At 53.3% G+C, this 22,340-nt stretch overlaps 1 protein-coding gene across 1 annotated transcript in view; it reads left to right on the top strand.

Annotated features, from left to right (window-relative positions):
• Positions 1 to 129: 129 nt before the first annotated feature.
• NEURL1B (neuralized E3 ubiquitin protein ligase 1B) overlaps positions 130 to 22,340 on the top strand; it is a 38,806-nt gene continuing 16,595 nt past the window's right edge. Inside the window, exons 1-2 of the mRNA XM_045901253.3 lie at positions 130 to 311; positions 17,871 to 18,416. Of these exons, the coding sequence (XP_045757209.1) occupies positions 281 to 311; positions 17,871 to 18,416 (577 nt within the window). The 5' untranslated portion in view covers positions 130 to 280. The remainder of the gene's footprint in view (positions 312 to 17,870; positions 18,417 to 22,340) is intronic.

Raw genomic sequence — 22,340 nt, 5'->3', positions numbered from 1 at the left:
AAAGATGCGGCGGCCGCCGCCCCGCCTGTCCCTGCGCGGTTGGAGGCGGCGGGAGGCGGAGGCGGAGGCGGAGCCGGCGGGCTTGGGCCGGTTGGCTCCGCCTCCTCCTCCGGCTGCCGCCGCCTCCCTCCAGGCGCCCGCCCCAGCTGCCGCCCGCCGGCTCGCCCGTGCAGCCGCGATGCCCCGGGGCCCGACCCTGGCCCGGGTCCCCGGCCCACCGCGTTATTAGCCTCCGTGCAGCCGGAGCGCGCCGCCGCCAACGCCGCGCCCCGACGCAGCGATGGGCAACACCGTGCACAGGACCCTGCCAGGTACGCCGGGGAGCCCTGCCCGGGAGGCGGGCGCTGGGGTTCTCCTCTCCCCAGGGGACCCGCTGGGTGACTTCCGGAGAGCCACCCCACCCCCTTGGAGCCCTCGGCGGCAGCGGGCTGGAGTCTTCGGTGCCTCCTGGACCCCGGCTCCGCGCGCGCCCCTGGGCTGGGCTTTGCGCTCCGGGAGGACGGGTACCGCGTCCTGGTTACCTTGGGGACCCCAGTCCTCGTTCTCCCTGCTTGGCCAGATGCGCGAAGGGGCCGCTGGGGCGCTGCCGCTCGCCCCCTCGCCTTTGTTTCAGCCCGAGGGCGCTGAGGAGGGAGCCCGGGGCGCCCTGGGGGAGTGACAGGAGTCGGGCTCCCCAGGGCTTCCGACGGCCAGAACCACCCGTTGTGCCGAGACTGCAGCTGCTGAAAGTGGGGGGCGCTTGCAGGGGTACCCCAATTTCCAGCCGCCAGCGCCCCCGCGGCACATGCTGCCTTGGTTTGGCCATGTTCCCACGCGCACCCCGGCTGCGCCCCCCTCTGGTGTCCGCTCAACTGGGGGCTTTCTAGTCCCTCGGAGTCACTGCTGCAGAACGCATCGCCCCCTAGTTAACATCACCTTAGAATTTCCGGGGCTAGAGTAAGGGGATGGGGGTGAGGTGGGAAGGTGGGAGTGGGGGGCAGAGGAGGACTTACTAGAGAATACCTGGTGATTTGGGTGACAGATCACTGCACTGGGGGCTCTGTGTCAGGCATTTTGCATACCCCAGGGCCAGGGCGGCATGCAAAGCAGCTTTTCGTGGTAAAGATGTTTATCCCAATTTTACAAATAAAGAAATTGAGGCTCGGAGGAGAAGAAATGACTCACCCAAGGTCATACTGCTAATAGGAGGTGAGTCTGGGTTGGGCCCCCTGTCTGCCTGCGCAGTCGTCCCCCACACCCCAAGTCTTTAGAAAAAGTCTTTATCTTGGCTTAAGGCTGGGCATTGGTAGCATCTTGTAGGCAGAAAGTGAGAGATGTGTGTATTTTTAAAGTACCAAGGCCCAGCTCAGTGGGGAAGCAAGTCGGCTGCAGTGCAGATTTAGTGTGAGGTTTTAGGAGAGAGACCTATCACTGGTCTGTGCTCTAACACTCCCATATAGTCCCCCCTTCTAGGCTTTATATCAAAAAATCATTGTTTCTTCCTCTGGAGGGTCTTAAAATGGATGATGCTGTGCCCGGGATTCCCAAGGCTGGGCTATGCAAGAGGAGCAACTCCTAGTTTATAAGCTTCTGGGCAGCTTTAGGGCCACTGCATTCAAAACCCCCATATTCTCAGACAGGTAAAGTCACCAGGAGAGGGTCATCAGCTAGTCAGAGGGAGAGGTGGGATCTGAACCCAGGTCCACTTATGGGCCAGTGGCCTCCACCTCTTATGAGCAGAGATATTGACTGGGTGGGGATGGAAGGACCCACCCACCCGGTCTGGAGGTGTCCAGGGCTGTTGGCAAATATGGCAGCAGATATTCTCCCAGCCACAGACACCTGGCTGCAGCATGGGCCCCTTTGTAGGATTTCTTAATTAAAAATATTTATGCTGTTCTAGTAAAAAAGCCATTCTGCCACCTGTGGGTCGGCCGTAGGGTGGATGAAGGGACAGACACAGCCAGGCAGGCTAAAAATAGCTGGAGATTTCTATATTGTCCATCCCACAGGGCTCTTCCTCTGTGGACTGGGCCACCTGGGCTAGGAGCCGAGGGTTAAGGTTGTTACCCACTGCAGTAACTAAGTGTGAAAAATTAAAATTCTCCACTGGAGCTGAAGCTTGACCTGAGTTTGAGGAAGGGGACAGAGCTGGAGTTCCTGAGACACATCAGGTTGCTGTGCTGAGAATATGAAGGGCCGTTTATTGTTTTCCCACCTGTGTGTAATTAGTTTCTCACACACACTCTGCCGTTTCTTACAACTCTGTGATCAGTACGTGATGCTTCCCACACTTGAAATATCCTTCCTTGTCTAGTCCATTTCTTAAAATTCAGCTTAGTTGTCACCTCCTCCAGGAAGCCTTCCTTGACCACCCACACCAATCCCACCCTTTGCTCTGCTACCTAGATACCTTCTTAAGGCTCGGCTTGTTCATCTGACCACATTGCATTGTCGTTACCCCTGTCCAGAACTTGCCTCAGGGCTGCCTGAGGACAGAAACCGTGTCTCAATTATCTTGTATCCCTGGTTGCCCAACCCAGAGCCTAGTGGCTGGCAGGGGCTCAAAAACCAGTCGTAGAGCTCACATGTTGCCTGCATCTTAGGCTGAAAGAACACTTGGCTCAGTCTTGCCCTGTAGAAATCCTTGTGCTTTCATTCTCAGGAAAAGGACACATGCGTGGGGTTCCTTCTATGGGACTTGAAATAGAGAGCTGGCATTTGCTGAGCACCTGGATTCCATGCCAGGCTTCCTGCATATGTGGCTTCATTTACATGCCAAGCATGCTTCTCCTTAAGGCTCCCGCACTTGCTGATCCTTCTGCCTGGAGCATTCTTCCCCCAGACCTCCACATGGTTTCCCCCTCGCTTCCTTTAGCTCTCTGCTCCAGTGCGGGTCCTGCCATCACCCCTGCCCCCGGCATGCCCCACCTGCTCTCCCCCACTTGGTGTTTCTCCTTAGCATGATCACCATGTGCCACACGATATGTGTAGTTAGCTGTTTAATCACCTGTCTCCCCAGGGAGGATTTTGTCTTTTTATTCACTGCTGTATATTCTGCACCCGGAGCAGTGGCTAGTACACAGATGTTCAGTAAATATTTGTTGAATGAATGAATGAATTTAATGCTTTGCAACAGCCCTGCAAGGTAGGGATCATCATCTCCATTTACAGATAAGGAAACCAAGGCTCAGAGAGATAAAATGACTCATTCCAGCTCACATGGCTCATCCAGTTGGTAGAACCAGGATTGGAATCCAGGTTGATTTAGCTCCAAAGTTCTACATTCTTCCTCCGACATGCAGTATCCTCCCAATCCATGGTTCAGACAACATGCGTTGGGTGCCCCAAAGTAAATATGTCATGTTATTGTGTGCAATAATGACATGTCAAAGAAAGGGAGGGTCCTTTATGATTGATGTGGGAAGTCCCTTGGCAGTCTTCACAAAGGGCATCAGCAAATTCAGACGAATGCCCTATAAAGAGAAGTGTCCAGGAGCCAGCAAGGAAACTCACATTTGCCACGCTCCTACTGTGTGCGTTACCCATTCTCTTTCTAGTTGCAGTTCAATACTGCAAAGTAAGGTGCCATTCTTCTCCATTTTATGGATGAGGAGAATGAGGCACAGAGAGGTTAAAACACTTGACCCAACTCACACAGGTAGGCACTAGCAAAGCTGGGTTTAGAAGACCCTGGTCTGTCTTATTCCTAATACCACATGGTCCTTTTCTCTGGGCCCCGTTTCCCTTAATCTGGGGTTTGTAAGGAAAAAAATAAAAGTGTAAACAAGCGGGGCTGGGAGAGGTTGGAATTCCAGGGCAGCGGGGCTCTTGCCCGTTCTCTCACCAGCACATTGCCACCCTTCCCTCAGCGCGCCTCTCGGGCTCACCCACAGTTCTGGTTGGAGAAGAGACAATTCAAACTGCCAGTTGGGTTTAATCATCAAGTTGGTCCATGCTTGACCAAGTCAATGGCCCTTTTTAGTGTTAGTTCAATAGTCAGGCATCCTGGAGCTTGGAGTGAGGGAAGTATGCTGACCTTGGTCTGTGCCAAGCTCTGAGTCAGGGGCTTTACCCATGTTATCTATTTTAAATCCTTGTAACAACCCTTTAGAGGGGCTATATTTAGCCCCATTTTCCAGGCAGGCAACATCTGTCCTTAGGGGCCGTGTGCCCAGGCTGGAGTGACTCCGGGGTCTGTCCTGCCCTACGTTTTCCTGAGTGTGCACCTTCATTCATTTAACGGACATCTTGTGGGCACCTGTCGTGTGCCAGGCCCTGGGGGTTCAGCTGTGAATGGGATGGAAGCCACCGGAGGCCCCCGTGGAGCTGGCCCCTAGTGGAAGAGGAATAGGGTGCAGGAATAGAATAGGACAGGTAGCTGGTTAGGTGGTTAAGTGCGGCTGCCCTGTGCCTCAGAGAGGGAGGGGTAGGGGCCCAGGGCCCCAAACAAGGCCTGGACACCAGACCAACTGGTCTGTCTACTGTGGGTCATGCGTGACCAACTTTTAAAAAAAATCCTTAATGACATAGAATAGAATAAAAAAATATACGGTGCACTGAGGTCGTAAGGAGAATTTTTGCTTCATAGACTTTGTGTCGGTTGTGTGTGCATGTGTGTGCGTTGGACTCCGTGGGCCCCAGCGATGAAGAGTTGTGGTGGGACCACTCGCTGGTCCACAGCAGCGGGAGGTCTGGTGTTTGGGTCTAGAACACGGATCCTGGAGTCCAGTTGCCCGGCTTCAAATCTCAGCTCAGCCATTGCTCAATAGAGTGACTCTGGGCAAGGTACTTACCTCTGTGTGCCTCAGTTTCCTCACTGTGAAGTGGGGATGATAGGGGGAGCTCCCTGGTGGTTGGGGTGGCAAGAATTAAGTGGAATAGGGCAGGTAAACTTAGCACAATGGCTGGGGCTTTCATGGTCATGGTTATTGTTGCCGCTGTGGAAAGAGAGGACTTGAACCTACCCCTGGGGTCCCGGGGTCCCTGGATGGGGACGGATGAGAGGTGCCTTTCACTTCCTGCCTTGAAAGCCCAGTCCCAGGTGATCATGAGCCTTGAGCCCAGGACTGGATTGGGAGGCATCCCTTTCATGTGTCCCAACAGCTGCAATTCCCAAGGCTTCTCCAGCTTTGTCTGGGACACCAGATTTCTGATGAGAAGACTCTTCTTAGCACGTTGCATTTTGCCATTTCCATTTGTTCACCAGACCTCCAGGCTGGGCTCTGTGCTGAGCCTGGGGTCACAGCCTGGGCTTAGGGACTCAAGGTCTAGTGGGAAAGACCAACAAGGACAGGGCAGTTACCGTAAGTGGGGGCCCTTGAGAGCCCAGAAAAGGATGCAGGAAGGCTTCCTGGAGGAGGTGCTGTCTGGTGAGACCAGAAAGCAGATAAGTTAGCCAAGAGAGAAAAGCTGTTCAGGACAGAGGGGCTAGATGTGCAGAGGCCTGAGTGGAGGGAGAACAGGGCACATACGTGGGGAGCTGTGGCGTTCTGGGGGTCCCAGTGCAAGTGGAGGTGATCCATGGGGTTCGAGCGGTGGGCAGAGGCCAAGTCAGAGGAGGGGATGGTTTCTTGCAGGCCAGCCTGCAGTCAGGAGGCTTAGATTTCTTAGCTGCCGCGCTCCCTGCTGGGCTGATGGGCCGAGGTTGCCAGCAGGGGCGTAGCATTTTCACCGGGCTTGGCCATAAGCACGGTCTAATCTTCCCCGGTTTAATCTTCCCCACTGACAAGAAGAGTCAGCTCTGCCCTCTTTTGGACCAAAGGGCTTTCTGTACTTCGCGGTGCTCTGTGAGGGCTTAAAATAGAAGCCCAGAAGCCAGGTGTGCGCTTCAAGCGGGGAGGGAAAAGGAAGGAGACCTGGGTACAGCCCTGTAGGTAGTAGGCGCTCACCTGGCCTACAGTAGAGCGCTCAGAGCTTCTGCATGCTTGCCGCATACCGGGCCCTTTGTCTCGTTCGTCCTCTTTAAACCGTCAGGATCAGCCTTCCAGTAGTCTCCCATTCCACAGATAAGGAAACTGAGCTCACAGGGGAAAGGAGACGTGCCCTGAGACAGGCAGCCAGGAAATGGCAGAGTGGAATCTGACCCCAGGCCTAGCCAGCTTCAAAGCTCCTTCTCCTCCATCGCCAAAGGGCACGGCGCCCTGTGGCCTCTTGGGGCTACTGCCCCTTGTCCTCATCCTGAGCCCCAGCTCTCAACATGTCCTGCCTGCAGGTGCATCTTCCCACCTTCTCTGTCCTGGGAAGATGAATCACTTCTGTCCACAGCAGCCAGAATGAAGCTGCCCATAGGAAAGGTTCATCCCTCACCCCTCCCGACCTCACCCCAGGCCTGTAGACTTTGAAACTCAAAAGGTAGAGGTGGCCTCTGGGAATCCTGCCCTGGAGAAGGGTGAACTTGAACTCTGTACCCCTTCCTCCTGCGTCTCTCGGGCTCAGGCTCCTGATGTTTCTGCCTGGTGAACACTGGCCAGCTACTCACAGGGCCCTGGGCGCCCAGAGGGCCAGCCAGTGGCCACCATCTGTCAGCGAGGGCACGGGGCTCGGGTGAGAGCCCTTTGTTGTCCACACCCAGGCTTTACCGCAGGTGAGGAGCGTCCTGGCCCCCTGCCGTGCTCTCATTGTTGGCAGAGCTGGGAACAGCACAGGCTGTGGCCCTTCATGGCTGCGTCTTGGTCCTGCCCCTTAGCCGGACAAGCAACTCGACCTGTCTGTGCTCAGTTCTCCCTTCTGCAGACAGAGGATGATGATGTTACTTCGCAGGCATGCGGAGCGTCTGACAGATAGTAAGGGCTCACACGGGGTGCCTGTTATGATTATGAATTTACTGGGGAAGCAGCCCCTGCTCTGCGCTGAGCCCTGTGCTCCTGAGGGAGACAGACCCAGAGAAGAACCACTAACTTGTGTCCCGCAGCCGGTCTGTGCCAGCCACTATTCTGAGCAGGTCCCCGCATTTGACCCTCAGGACAAGCCTCAGGAGACAGCTACTGTTGTTACTCCCTTTTGACTGCTGAGAGAACAGAGAGGCACAGAGAGGGAAAATAACTTGCCCAAGGGCACACAGCTCTGGTAGCAACACGATTGCTGCTAGAAGGAGAGGATGTCAGTCTGGGGAGGATGCCTGCCGAGTCAGGGTGGGAGGTCAGGTGGGCACTGTTCACATTGGCACTGGAAGCCTTCGTGGTATTAAGCAGAAATCTGTAAGTGTCCTGGCAGATTCGGTTTTGGTTGTTTACCTACTTCTTTAGGTGTCTGTCTCACATCCTGTGTCTGGGCATGGCAGGGTGGGGACGGTCTCCAAGTGGTCTAGGGGCTCACTGAGGGGACCCCAGCTGATAGTCCCCGAAGCCTGATGTGTAGATCTCCAACCCCCTTTCAAAGCAGCTCAGGGGATAGCTGATGTCTTGAGGGCTTTCTAGACAGCAAAGCGAGGCCCATGTCATCCCCAGGGGAGCAGAGAATCCCTAGCAATATGGCCTGAGAGCTCTCTGCAGATCCCGACGGTCAGAGAGCAGACCTGATGGGGAAGGGCACCGTGGACCAAACACAGACATGACCAGTGCAGGGCCATCACGTGGAGGCGGATTTCAGCTCAAAGGAAGAACTTTCTAACTGTTGAAGCAGTCTGCAGGTGGAACGAGGGCGTGAGGAGGAAGTGCCCTTAGCTGGAGTGGCACTGGTGTTTAGCCCGACTGGGACTTGATATGGACATCATAGCGGCAACTGAGGATCAGATGGGTCCGGGATGAATTGTTCATTAAAGTGCTTTTTGACCCTGGGGTCTTAAGGGAATGCTCTCCGGTGTTCATCTGCTGAACACCTACAGGCCCCTTCACAGTCTTTCATTTATAACATCCTCCTGCCAGTTCTTCAAGTTGGAAGCTCTTCGGCCCATTTTAGAGCTCAGGCACTGAGGCACAGAAAGATGCAGCCACCTGCCCTCACCAGGGTCCAGGACAGTCATCCTTGGACATCAGTCCCAGCTCACCCTTGTCCCTTTTTTCTCTCTTCTTTTTTTTTAAGATTTTATTTATTTGACAGAGAGAGACACAGTGAGAGAGGGAACACAAGCAGGGGGAGTGGGAGAGGGAGAAGCAGGCTTCCCGCTGAGCAGGGAGCCCACCGTGGGGCTCGATCCCAGGACCCTGGGATCATGACCTGAGCCGAAGGCAGCCGCTTAACAGACTGAGGCACCCAGGCGCCCCTCTCTCTTTATTCTTATTACTGGCACTCAGCAGGGTGCCCACAGCTCTTCACAAGTGTATTCTGTTTATATCCTCAACAATACGCATTGTTTATATTACAATTCTATCCCTTGGGCACGTGTTTTCTTTCCTTTTCCCCCCAAGGATGATGGATTTAAGAGATGGGTGGGCACACGCATACCCTGCATCTCCCAAGCCGGGTCTGCTTGGTAACTTTCCACTCCACAGAAGAACTTCCCTTCCCCTCAAGGTTCGGGGCAATTCAAGGTCAGGAGACGGGACAGCGGAATTTCCCTCACTCTGAGGATGGCCGAGGCCTTCATCCCTGCAGACAAGTCCCCCAGGGGCTCTGTTCCTAGGACCAGAGAGTGCTCAGAACCTACCTCCTATCTGGCAGATGGGACACTGGGGACCAGAACTTTGTGCCGGTTCCCAGAACAATTATAGATGAGGTCTTTGGCTGGAATCCCAAGAGGTGATGGAAAGAGCACTGGTTTTGGAGGCAGGCTTCAGTTCAAGTAGTTCTACTATATCTAACCTGGGTCACCCTGGGCAAGGCATGCCCTTCTCTGAGCCTCTACTTCCTCATCTTTAAAATGGGGATAATGATGGTACCTCCTTTACAGGGAGGCAGTGAGGTATAAATAGGGAACTCCATGAGAAGTCTGAGCCCAACACAAGATGAGGACTCCAGAAGTCCCCTTGAAGGCAAGGAATCTGTCTTCCTGCAATGGGGGGACTGGGGTGGAGGTGGGAGGAACAATAGGACCAATAGTCCTGTTCCTCTCAAGTCCCTGTGAGAGATCTAAAGTACCCGCTGGTTGGCTAGAGAAGCAATTCTGAAGAATGCTCAAGAGCATGCATGGATTTCGGATTCACATCAGAGTCCAATCCTGACCCAGCTGTTTACCTGAACCACAAAGGCTTCCTGCAGCACCCTCAATCCTCACTCTCTTAGCGGATGGTCAGCATGATGGAGGAGGCGGAGGGAAACGAGAAAGCTAGGTCTTCAGAGAAGGAAGCGGAGTGGGAGAGGCATCCTTCAGAGTCACTTCTTTGCAGGCCTCAGAACCAGACATGGCAGGGAAGGAAACATTAGCTGAGGACCTACTGTGTGCCGGGCACTGTGCTCTGATCCTTCCGTGCAGGGATGACTCTACACTTTGCCCGAAGCAGCCAGAGCATTCTTCTGCCTAGTCTTGTGAACCAGGCTGGTCTGGGTTCAAACGCTAACTCCACCGCGTCCTGGCCGTGTGGCCTTCGGCAGCTCTCCCAACCTCTCGGAGCCTCCCTGTCTCACTGGCAACGGGTCTGGTGGCAGTCACCTCCCCCAGGAGGACCACAGGAGGTCTGGTGAGCGCAGGGCCAGTTGTAGTCTCTGCACTGCCCCCCGGAAAGTCTGTCTCTCTGACTGAGCCCCACCCCCAATTCCTTTTCTGGGCCTTAGGGACGTGAGGCACAGGGGCTCCATCCCTGCCCTGCTGTAATCAGTCACCCACTTTCCTTTTTTAGATGCTGCTTATTGTTCATCTTGAGTTCCGCCAAACTGTGGCCTTTGAGCAGCTCAAAACAAGCTGACTGATGACATCCACCCCCCCACCCCTCCCCGAGATAAGCCAGGGCATCCCTCCACCTCTTCTACCAGAAGGTGGCTTAAGCTACTTGGACACAGTCTAGCTTTTTTCTTGCAGGTCAGGAGGCACCCCAAGAGACCTTGGGGTGGAGTGAGGCATAAAACAGGAGAGGTGCAGCCTCTGGAATCCGACAGGACCAGATGTGAATGCAGACACTGCCCTCACACGCCGGGGGGCCTCTGTAAGGGTGTGCAGAGAGGGGCCTCGGTGTCGCCATCTGGAAGCCAGCCGGCAGCGGGTGGTGAGGGGCGAACGGGCCGCACGGCAGGCACATGGCGCACATGTGGTGTCCCGCAGACGCGGGCTCCCCGCCTCTCAAGTCAGCAAACGTTCCCCGGCAGTGGGGCTTGCAAAGAACACTGCCTTGGCTCCAGGAGCCAGAACAGTGGAGTTCAAGGAGAGCTTCCTTGTCCAGTGTTGCTTTGGCCCTGAGAAGGACCAGTGGATCTGCTGTCCCAAAGAGTCGGGATGGAGCCCTGCAGGTTAGTGAGCAGTCAGGCTGCTGGGCCCCACCAGGACAGGGGAGAGGCTACACTGAAGGCGAAGAGAAGGAGAAAGGGGTCAGGCTCAGCCAGCTTATCACCAGGCGGCTGCCAGGGGCTGCCTGGAGGAGAAGCAGGTGCCAAGGGGCAGGACTGGACCAGCAGTTGGAAGCAACATTCAAAACCTGAACTGTTGAGTGCCTGGGTGGCTCAGTTGTTAAGCGTCTGCCTTCAGCTCAGGTCATGGTCCCGGGGTCCTGGGATCGAATCCCACATCGGGCTCCCTGCTCGGCGGGAAGCCTGCTTCTCCCTCTCCCACTCCCCCTGCTTGTGTCCCCTCTCTCGCTGTGTCTCTCTCTGTCAAATAAATGAATAAAATCTTTAAAAAAACAAAACAACCTGAACTGTTTTTCTTACTCCCGCTATGCTGGGTCATTCTCATAGGCCGAGAAGAGAGAGAGGGACAGTTTCTATGGGAAGAAACTGGGCTTGACTCTCATTCTTTGGAGAGGTGGATCCGCAGGGGTTCCTCCCTGCTCCAAACACTTCAGTGGTCCCCGGTGCCTTCTTGAGGAACTTAACCCCCTTTGCATGGCCTTTAAGACCCTTTGTGATGCAGCCCCGGACTCCGGCTCCAGCTTCCCCTCTCCCTTCTGCCCTACACTCCTTCTAGTTCCTTAAGTGCTATTCCCTCCGCATCAAACACACTTCTCCATCCCTATCATCCTCCCAGCCACTTCTGCCTCAGTCCTGTAGAGGGGCTGCTCTGAGACGTGTCCCCATGGCCCGGGCCCTCCCCACCACCCACCCTGCGCAGTCCTGGTGTCGGTGTCTGTCCCTCTGCCGGTCTCAGCTCACAGGGCAGGGACCGTGTGTGGCTGGTCAGCGTATGGGTCCCTGTAGCAGTGCAGGCCCTGACATGGAGTGCACGCCCCCTAAATGTCAGATGAAGGAGGAAGTGATGTGCTTGAGAAAGAATGAGGGCACATTTCCCCCCACCCCGCCCCACTATGGCAGTGGGGCCCTAACTGTGGGAACTGGCACCTGGGAATTTCCTGGGGCAGTTTATCAGGAAGAGACCTCAGTGAAGGGGCCTAGCAGAGGGTCAGAAAGGGCTAGGAAATCTTGACTCCACTAAGCACACTTCGAGGGGGCGTTGGCATGACCTCACCCCCTGGGAACTCGGCGCATCTGAGCCCACTTGAGCCAAGAGGGCTGCCACTTAGGCCTGGAAGGAGTGGGCCCTGCTCCCAACAAGCAGTGTCGCGTGACCTCCGGCCTCCCTCCCCAGCCTCCTCGTAACTGTTGACAGGAGCGCGGGGCCTTCCCGGCTGCACTGGGGTGACCGGGTTTTGTTTGCAAAGAAACGGGGCGGGGAGGAGCAGGGTGGCGGTTTCCAGTGTGGGCTGGCCCCTTTCCATCCTGGGTGCTGGCCTACCAGGCCTCTGAAGCAGAGAACAAAGTCCCAGTCCCCTGGCGTCTGTCTCCTGGGTACCCGTCACTGCCCCATTTGGCAGAGGTGAGGGAAGCCTGGTTAGTTTTTTTCTAGCCCACTTCCAAACCCACCAATGGCAAAGGTACTTCCTGTTGCCAGAGAAGACTGATATTCTTGTCCTGCTTTGGGTGGAGGGAAGCCTTGCCAATACCAGCCTTGCGTTTTCCTCTCTAAAGGACAGGCTCACACGTGTGCACGCGCGCACACACACACACACACACACGCACACACCATGTTGCTTCCTACTGCCAACAGCATTGATTTGAATTGTGGACCTGGGCAAATGTCACTGGAACCAGTGACTTCTCACCAGAGGTGCACTGTCTGAGGTTAGAGGGTGTGTGAGTCCAGGAAGCCCCTGAAATTGTATGCCAAACTGTGTGCACGGAGTGTGGGTATTTTTCAGGGGAGAAAGGCTTATACAGCTTTTATAGCCCTTAACAAGGGCCACAACCCCTGCTCCCAATGGTTACAGGGGGCTGCCTTGGAGAAGGGGTGGGGTGTGGGAGGAAGGGCCCAGGCCTGGCCCTCTGCTGCCACCGCCCAGCTTTGCGACCTTGGTTTCCCCCTCTGGAAAACGAAGGTGGTAAAACCTACCCTTTAGTCTTTGGGACCGAAGACTAAATCGAATAAACAGAGGCACTCACCGGCCCATAAAGGGGCTCAGTAATAGGCTGCGTGTGAAAGGAGGGTACAGAATAGACCGTTCTCCCGGCTGGCGAGTCCCTTTCCCCGTGGAGCGGAACCTGCTGCAAATTTCAGCCAGGATGCCATCTGCTGAATGCCGGCACGCTGGAGGCTGTCATCTCGGCGGCCAGAGAAGCTGGAGCGCTGCTTCCTGCCATCCTCTTGGCCGTGAATGCCATTTGCTCAGGCTCTTTTTATATCAGTGGAGAGCCCGGGCTGGGGCAATGAGCGAGGCACACTTGGGACACTGCTGCGACGTCATAAAAATGGGCTTCTGTCCTCAGACACTAAGGGAAGGCCACCCCAGGGTTTTCGAGAGGACTTTCCTGGCCAAGGTCACCAGCCCTCTATGGAGAAACATGTCCAGATGTATTTCCCCAGACCTACAAGTAGACGTCTCTGATGTCAAAGGACATCAGAAACCTTCTTGTCAAAGGAACGAAGTAAGGTGACTAATGGGAGAGACCACGTGTTTAGTGAACACCTACTACGTGCCACGCATCGTGTCTGACGGATTTACCTCGCAAATTCAAAACTCCTCACAGCGGTCCTGCAGGGTAGTGAGGACTCCTGCCAGTTTTGTAGCGCTGGATGGGGAGACCCAGAGAAGTTAAGCATGGACCTTAATCACACCGCTATGAGATGACAAAACAGAATTTAAACCCAGATCTGTCTGACTCCAAGCCTATGTTCTCTTTAACTGCCTCCTTTAGGAAATGAAACTCTGGGAGGGATGGAGGTGAAGGGCTCACCCAGGAGTTGGATCTGCTGTTCCCACGGGGAAGGAAATGAACGTTTGGTGATCATCTACTATGTGCCAGGATTTCTGCCCGATCTCTCTACGCTCTCCCAGCCTCTCAGCAGTCCGAGACAGGGGTCTAAGGTCACGTGCCATTCCAGATGAAAAACTGCGGTGCTGGGAAGTGATGTGGCTGCCCAGGGCCCCCAGGCAAATGAGCAGCAAAGCACAGGCTTGAACCCAGAGCCCATGAGGTGTGTTCTAAAGCAAAGATGAGGGAAAAACACATTAGCCACCACCCGAGCTGCTCTCATGTCCACCTGTCTAACCGAAGGACTTGTCCAAGGCTGGGCAGTGACAACATTTATTTAGTCAGAATAGAGTCCCGTCCTAACTGTCCACAGCCACTCAGTGCCACCCCCCTCAATCTCTGCCCCTACATTTAGAGTCCAGGCATTGCTTCCTTGACGAAACACTGGAAAGACCCTCCCCTCTGGTCTTGGCAGGGCTGGAGCAGCCTTTGGTCAGCTGTGACGTTGGGCCAGGAATGTCTCCTGCTCCCTCCTAGGCTACTGCAGAGGTCTCCTGGGCTCCCACCGGACAACAGCCCCTCTGCCCTGCCTTGTCCTTAGAGTCCCCAGGTCTGACTCCCAGCCAGAAGAGGAGGGGGCTCCCTGGCCATAGGCGGCACCCTCACAAGGCCAGCGGGTGCTCAGCCTTCGGTGGAAGAAAGGGGCCCGGGGCCTGTTCCCTGGCCTGGTGTGGGGGCCTCTTCCTGGCAGAAGGTTTCCTCACCAGTGACAGCGTGCCCGTTTGAATCTGGTGCTGCTGCCAGAAGCTAGGAACCTCTGTGCCCACAGACTTGGCCATTTGGGGGAACAGCTGAAGTGATCCCCAGGAGGGGAACGGTGGGGGACACTGTGGCCCTTGATGGAATATTCTGCAGCCAAGAAACCTAAGCACTGTGAGTGTTCAGGAGCCATGTGGGGAAAATGCTTTTTATGTAATGTTGAGTTAGAAAACAAAAAGGCAGGAAGCAAAACTGGATGCGGGCTCTGACTGCAGTGAAGTTGGAAAAGGTGCTGAGGACTACTTAGTACTCAGTACTTCCACACCGCTTGTGGAAAAAGGCTGGGACTGGAGGAAAGGACGCTGGTTTGGGATCAGACATTGCTGGGCTGACATCTCTACACTGCTTCTCGCAGCTGAGGGGAAGTGTCTCTGCTGCCTGGAGTTTTGTTTCTCGCCTAGAAAATCCTGCAGGTGAAGGATTTTGAGAAGTAGCTACAATCCCATGTCCCAGAAGACCTCTGGCATGAGGCATAGCACACAGGGAGGGCACAGCCAGGGGCTCTTCCATGGATAAGGGCCGCGCAGAGACCATGGAAAATGCCATGTGAGTTAGGCTGTGAAGGTAGGTAAAAAGGAGGGATTTTCCTCCTCCTCACCAAACTGTCTCTCACGTGGCTGTGGTGTTTAAACGTCGGGTTTTCTGCTAACATCTCTGAACTAGGATGTTCCGTGGGGCCCCTGGGGCCCGCATTCACATTTCTCTGTTTCTTGTGGAAGCCACTTTCCCTGAGCCGAGCTAAAAGCAGTTGGTGGTGTACAATTTGGAGATTGCTTATTACTGTTCTTTCATCTTAAGCATTTTCAATTTGTATAAATAACACATCCTCTTAGACACTTCCACTCTGGTCTTTCTACCTCATGTCAGGACACTGGCCTCTGAGGGGGTAGAAAGAGTGCTTATCCCTCACTCCCTGAAGGAAGTTGGATCATACAATCAAGATTCAGCAAGTATGTAAACTTCGCAGGTCACTTGGCTGTGTTTTGTCCTAACATATAGCTGGTTTTATAGGAAGCTTCCCCTTGTAGGAACAAAGCAGTGTGTCTCCCCAGCCAGTGTTCATTTCAACCGCCAGGTCGCTCTGAAAGGATATCTACTTAGGATTCCCAAGCTGTTTGGTAAAGAAATTCTCCAGTTGAGAGAGAAGGATGGGGAAACAGCAGAGATGTCAGGGGGAGAGGAAAGTAATCACATAACCGTGGCTTGTGGGCTTTGGTGCTCAGAAGGGCTTTTGATCTGTGGTCATATTTAATGTTCCCTGGAGAGTGTGTCAGCTGTGGGGACCTTGGGGAGGATTTGGCCTGTGGACACGGGAGGAAGCTGCAGCCCCAGAGAAGCTGGGTGGCTTGCACAAGACTACAGCGTGCATGGAGAACGTGGGCTCTGTGGTCCCTGGGCGGCCTCTCCTGATGGTTTACACCGGGTCGTATTTCCCCTTGTTTGATTTTTGTCCTCCAAAATAGCTCTCCAGTGGGCCCTTGCTCTTATCCTTGTGCTTCTGGAGATGACCCGCAGTGTGGCTCTGGGTCCACCCTCTGCGCTGCCTGGGGGGCCCCTCCCTAGCAGGCAGTGCTGGGCCTGCTCTGCGAAAGCCCTTTGTGGTCCCCTCTCCCCGCTGTCCCGTACAAGGTTCCTACCAATCAAGGCAGTTTGGGCTGCAAAGATCAGAAACCTAGCTCAAGCTGGCTTATAAGCCAAAGAGTGCTCTCCTTATCCTCCTTGGGTGAAAGTAACCTCTGCCCTTCTGCCTCCTGCCTCAGAGGCGGCCTGCCCAGACGCCCACTGACCTTGAACTTGGCAGGCCCCCATCCCTCTTTGGGCCCATTTCCCCACCTGTAAAATGGGCTTGTCAGAGATGATTTCTGAGATCTGCTCTAGCTCTAACATAACAGAGGCGGCAGGTGGCTTTTATCAAGTGCCTGGTGTGTGACTGGCCTTTGCTGAGCATGGGAGAATCAAAGATGAAATGGAAAAGCCCCTGCCCTCCAGGATCCAACCCTAGTATCTCCCTATCCCTCCTCACCACCTCTCTGCCTCCCCGTCAAGTATCCGTTACTAGTCTTATTTATTGACTATATTTTAACCATCCAAAGCAAGTACACGGAATGTTTCAGCTCTCATTAAAACCTTAAAACTCCAAATCTCTACTGCCTTCGAAATATATCCAGGATCTGACCCCTTCTCACCACCTTTACAGGTACCGTCCCACCTGCCAATCTCAGCCTTCCTCATCTGTGCCTGGGATAATCCAGTGGCCTTGCCCTAGCCCCCAGCTTCCTCGGCCACCCCCCTGCCAATAGTCCCCTCTCCACACAGCACCCTGAGCGGTCTCACTACTTCTCAGTCCGAAACCCCCAATAATGTCCCTCTCACGTAGGATAAACTGGCTCAAGAAAAAACAAGCAGCGACCACAGCACCCCCTCCCTCCCTGCCACCCCTCACTGCTCGGGCCCTGCTCTCATTTGCCTCCACCTCCCCCACCTGCTCACACCACCCCAGCTGGCCGCCTTGCTGTTTCTCAGCCACACCAGCTCATTCCCGCCTCAGGGTCTTTGCACGTGTTGTTCCCGTGCCTGGAAAGCTCTTCCTCCAGCTACCCTCATGGCTCACTCCCTTCACCTCTGCTCAAAAGTCACCGCTTAAAGAGGCCCTCTGTGAAAATCCTAATACTTCTCTCCCCCCCACTTCCTGACTGCATTTTTCTCTGTGGTGCCTCCCACCAGGTAGAGTATGTTTTACTTCTTGTCTGACTTTGCCCCCCGCCCCAGAATGCCCACTCCTTCAGAGTGGGAACCTTATCCCTCTTGGTGACTGCTGTATTTCCAGTGCCTAGCATGGTGCCTGGCACACACTAGGTGCTCACTAGACATTGTTAAATGAACGAATGATTAAAGTCCCTTAAGTTTGTTTGTTTTTCTTATGCAGGACCTTGGCTTCAGTCCTTGTATTTTGTCTTCTGTGGATCACTGGCTTCTGTTTAGAGAGGGGCCTCCAGCTTCCCAGCATGGCTTTCTACCTCCTAACTGGGGCATCCTCCCCCACGGGCTTGGGGAGGGGAGCCATGGCTTGCCTGCCTCGTCATCACATCTCTCATTTTCCCCTGCCCTCGCTCCCATTAGTCTCAGTATTAATGGAAGCCCAGCAACGTGCCCAGAGCACAGTGAACCCCATGGCTGGGTGTGGGAGGAGTGGTCCCAGCAGTGGCCTCTCATTCCCTGAGGTGGCTATTCTTCTGCCACGATTATAGAGCCCTGTGTGCCAGGGGTTGCCTGCGATTTATAAGCACTTGCCATGAAAATTGTACTCAGCTGCTGTTGTGAATGAGCAGCAGAGACTCATGCAGTAATGACCCACCCTGCCACCTCCCAGGCTGCCAGAGCCAGAACTGCCCCTGGGATGGAGGAGGAAAGGTGGTAATGATGAAGCCCCCACCTCAACACTCAGCCACCTGAGTTTGTGGCCAGCAGCCAGCTCCTTTGAAAAGAGACCCTCCCAAGATTCTCCAGGTCCTTTGGTGCAAAATTCCCTTAGAAACGAACCCTCCAAGGTGCATGTTCTAGAAAAGCCAACCTTGCTTATAAAGAATGCCTTCATTTTCTATGGGTAAATGGGAGGGGAAGCCACAGATCATAGTGACTTTGTTGTGACAGCCTTGGGCAGGCTGGCGGTAGCTGGAAACTTCTCAAAGTTTATTACGGGTCTATTAAGATGGAATTTAAAATGCAAATGACTATGAAAAGACGAACCTGTTCGCGGAGTTCTGAGGGGCTCTAACCCTCCTGCCTGTCTCTTCCCGCAGACCCGAGCCCGCCGGCTCGCCTCCTGGCCACCCGGCCGTGCTGCGGCCCCGGCCCCGAGCGGCGCCCAGTCCTGGGCGAAGCGCCGCGCTTCCACGCACAGGCCAAAGGCAAGAACGTGCGGCTGGACGGCCACTCGCGCCGGGCCACTCGGCGCAACAGCTTCTGCAACGGCGTCACGTTCACGCAGCGGCCCATCCGGCTGTACGAGCAGGTGCGGCTGCGCCTGGTGGCCGTGCGCCCGGGCTGGAGCGGCGCGCTGCGCTTCGGCTTCACGGCGCACGACCCATCGCTCATGAGCGCCCAGGACATCCCCAAGTACGCCTGCCCCGACCTTGTCACGCGGCCTGGCTACTGGGCCAAGGCGCTGCCCGAGAACCTGGCGCTGCGCGACACCGTGCTGGCCTACTGGGCGGACCGCCACGGCCGCGTGTTCTACAGCGTCAACGACGGCGAGCCCGTGCTCTTCCACTGCGGCGTGGCCGTGGGCGGCCCGCTCTGGGCGCTCATCGACGTCTACGGCATCACCGACGAGGTGCAGCTCCTCGGTAGGTCGCGCGCCGTCCAGGCACCGGGTCTCTGTGCGCATGGATGTGTATTTTTTTTAATATTCGCAAACACGAAGGGCTTACTTTGCCAAGCCTTGTTCTAAGCAGTTTACACATTTTAACTCATTATTATTATTATTATTAATTATTATTTTACCACAACCCGCCATACTCATTTTGCAGGTGAGAAAACTGAGGCATGGAGAGGTTAAATAACTTGTGTTGCAAAGCCAGGACTGGAACCCACAAGGGTTGGGTCCAGAGTCCAGGCCCTGGCTCAGGTTCGCTCATACATCAGGTACTTGTGCTCATTCACTCACTCAGGCTTTTGTCCATTCCTTTGCTAATTCCTTCACTCTCTTGTTCATTTGCTCATTCACTCACTTATGCATGTGTTTGCTCACTCATTCGTGTATTCAGTCATTCACACAGGTATATTCATTTGCTCATTCATTCAGTCACTCACACATCCACTTACTCAACAATCAAATTTATGCCCCAGTCCTCGAGTTATCTACAGTGGCCACCGTTAAGGGGCTCAAGGTCCACTGGGGAGGCAGGCAGACAAGCCAGGCTAGCCCTGGCTCTAACAGAGGAGGCAGCCGCTAATGTTAAAATCCTGGTGGCGAGAACCCTTGGGGAAGAAGCCCTTGAGACCTTTTTTCCCTCTTTTATTACTTTTTAAAATGATTTAAAATTCACATAACTTCAAAGCAACCATTTTAAAGTGTACAATTCAGTGGCATTCAGTTGGAAACAATCACCTCTAGTTCCAAAACATTTTCATCACCCCAAAGGGGAAACCCATACCCATTAAGCCGTCACTCCCCATTCTCCCCTACCTCCAGCCCCTGGCAACCACTGTCCTTTGTATTTGTGGCCTTAGCTCTTGAACTCACAGGTTACATGTGAGCCAGCCCAACCTTGATTTCTGAGGAAGTGAAGGGAGATCAGGTTTCTCAGGGGATCTGGACACAGCCCTACCTGTCACTTACCTTCAGTAAATACACAGATTTAAAGTTTTTGTTTTTTAAGTTTGAGTTTGGACGGATTTATACACCAGCCATAACCCAAGAAAGTTCCCCTCTTTCTTGGAGGCAGCCCATGTTCTGATTTTTCGCCATAGACTAGTTGCACCTATTCTTGAACTTCATGTAAATGGAATCATACAGTATATATGCATTTCTGTCTGGCTGCTTTATCGCAGCACATTATTTTTGAGATTCATCCATGTTGTTGCTGTGTGAATCAGTGGTTTGTTCCTTTTTAATTGCTGAGTAGTATTCCAAGATATAGATGTACCATAGCTGGTGGATCTGAATGTCTGGGCTGTTTCTGGTTTTTCTGCCTTGCACCTTGAGGGAAAACTCTGGCCCAGGCTCCTTGCTCTCCACTACCACCCACACCACCAATGGGCAAGGAGGGAAAAGACACGCATCCCAGTTGTGCCCTCCTTCCCCAGAAGAAGGAAGGCAGAACTTCTGAGTGGTTAAGAGTAGAAGGTTGGGAGTCACACAGACCTCTGTTTCACACCTGGTTCTCGACTTGCCAGCTGTGTGGGATTGGCCAGGTGACTAAACCTCTATGCGTCTCAGTTTCTTCATCTGTAAAATGGGTTCACAGTAGCATTACCTCCTGGCATTGTTGGGGGACATGAGGGTATATGAAAGGGACACAGCACAGTACCTGGCACATAGAAGGTGCTCAAGAAATAACAGCTAAAAAATCAGAATCTCTGCCCATTTGCATGTGGGGCTAAGCACATGTCTGAATTCCAGGCTTAGGCAGACCAGACTACAAATAGCTACCCACCCTGTTATGCTGGGGCCTTACTTGGGCATTTTAACCACATTGCCCCACACTCGAGTTTTCCATAGAAGGTTTTGCATTTCACCTCCAAGAGATGTAGGTTTCTAAAGCCTCCTAGATCTCCTGTCACTCTGTTTTGGAGCTCTCTATTCAGAGCAGGGAAACAATCACACCTCATTCACCTGCTCCCTCATATAGCCCATGTGTTGGGGTAACCGCCAAGAAATCATATCCACCCTGTAATCTTGCACAAGTGGGTTAGGGTTTTTTGAAAATACAAACTGGAAGGAACCTTTGATGACTTAATCTGAGGAGTCATGGACTCTTCCCCCGTTCATTTGTTCACTTAGCAAACTTTTACTGAGCCCCCTTTAATGCCCCAAGCCCCTTGGAGGAAAGGGAGAGAACCCCCTGGAATACTGGTGTAACGTGGTAGACATGATCCTCAGTTTCCTTATCTTCAGGCAGTGCCGGAGATGTGCTGGTTGATAGGAAGCCCTGTGCTACAGGACTAGGTTTACAAGTGAGATTCAAAGGAATTCCATTTCTGAGTGATAGGATTCTAGGTGAATTTCATTTCTTTATACATCTATGAGTTACTTTACCAAAAAAAAAAAAAAAAAAAATGTGTGAAGAGCTTATAGTGCTTTTACAATGAGAAAGGGCAATAAAGTTATTTTTCTTTCTGAAGGTTACATGAGATAATGGGGAAGTTTCTGGCATGTGATCAAAGCTTAATGTTTCCTTCCCAGGGGAAGAGTAAATTGACATTGGGGACATCTGGGTAAAGGGATTATGGGTGATCCCCACCACTACCACCAAAGTTACTAATGATTCATGATCAGGAAAAAAAAAGTTATAATAAAAATAAGAAAGCTAAGCTTTTATGATTTTTCTGGCTTGAGTTCAGGCAACAGATACCCTATTGTTGCTGGCAACAGGGGTGAGGCAACATGAGAACCACAGAAATCCCATCCTAAGTGGGATCTCCCTCTCCCAATTCTTAGAACTGGGCTTTCTAATGATGGTGTCTAAGGTACCAAGTGGATAAATACAAGGCAGCCAGTGTTTGTGCAATCCAGGGCCCTCTGATCTCCTTTTCCTCACAAGGAACAAGGAGGTGACATAGTTCCTTTAGAGATTGTCAGCTGTGAAACTCCAGAATGGAAAACTCCAGAATAGAGACCCCTCACCCCTCCCTCACTTCTCTCAGACCAGTAGATAAAGACTGAAAACCAACAAGCTCAAGTATCATCTAAGTAAGCTTGTCAAATTGAACAAATAAAAATACAGGACACCTCGTTACATGTGAAGTTCAGAAAAATAATTTTTTAGTACAAGTATGTCCCATATAATATTTGGGCCATACTTACAAAAGCATTTGTTTTTCTGAAATTCGAATGTCACTGGGCATCCCGGATTTTATCTGGCACCCCTCATCTGAGAAACATCCCCCTGTCTTGTGGGACAGGGGGACCCTTTATTTGTCCTGGAACTTGAGCTAAAGTTAAGTCTCAAAAAGAAAAAGGTTCATAGGCCTAATGGGTATTTCTTTCACTTGTTGGAATTGTGTTCCTAGCCCAGCATCCTCCTGCAGGGGGGTCCAGCTGCAGACCCCCATGTCTGGTGTGCCTTCTCTTGTGACCTGCTCATTCTCTCCTCAAGACAGGGAATTTAGCCCCAAGACTTCAGGACTCAGGGAAGGGAAGTGACTTGCCTAAAACCACCAAGTTTGTGAGTGGCAGAGCCAGGATTAGAACCCAGATGCATCCGTCTGTCATCTGTCGTTAGTTCAGTGGTTCTCAGCTGTGGCTGTATCCAGACCAATTCAATCAGAACTTCAGGGAGTGGCCCCCAGGCATCTAGATCTCTCAAGGCTCTTCAGGTGATCCCAGGGCATAGCCAGGCTTGTGACCACAACAGTCACCTTTGCATGGGCGCCTGTTTCTCCTCCCTGCTGGGTGCTGAGCTGAGTTCTTCAGACATGTCAGATCAAGGCATGGGAGTCATCCCTGGACCACTAAAGCCCCTTCTCTCGTTTGACTCTTCTACTTCACCCCCAGCCCCTACTCTAAATTCCCATTCACCCCTTCCCCTGCCCAGATAGGCACCACT

The sequence above is a fragment of the Mirounga angustirostris genome, unplaced genomic scaffold, assembly GCF_029215605.1.
Source record: "Mirounga angustirostris isolate CCGP_5_RB_7025 unplaced genomic scaffold, mMirAng1.0.hap1 SCAF_7, whole genome shotgun sequence".
Lineage (NCBI taxonomy): Eukaryota > Metazoa > Chordata > Mammalia > Carnivora > Phocidae > Mirounga > Mirounga angustirostris.
Note: the sequence above shows the minus strand (reverse complement) of the source record. Positions and strands in the feature narration are given on the sequence as shown.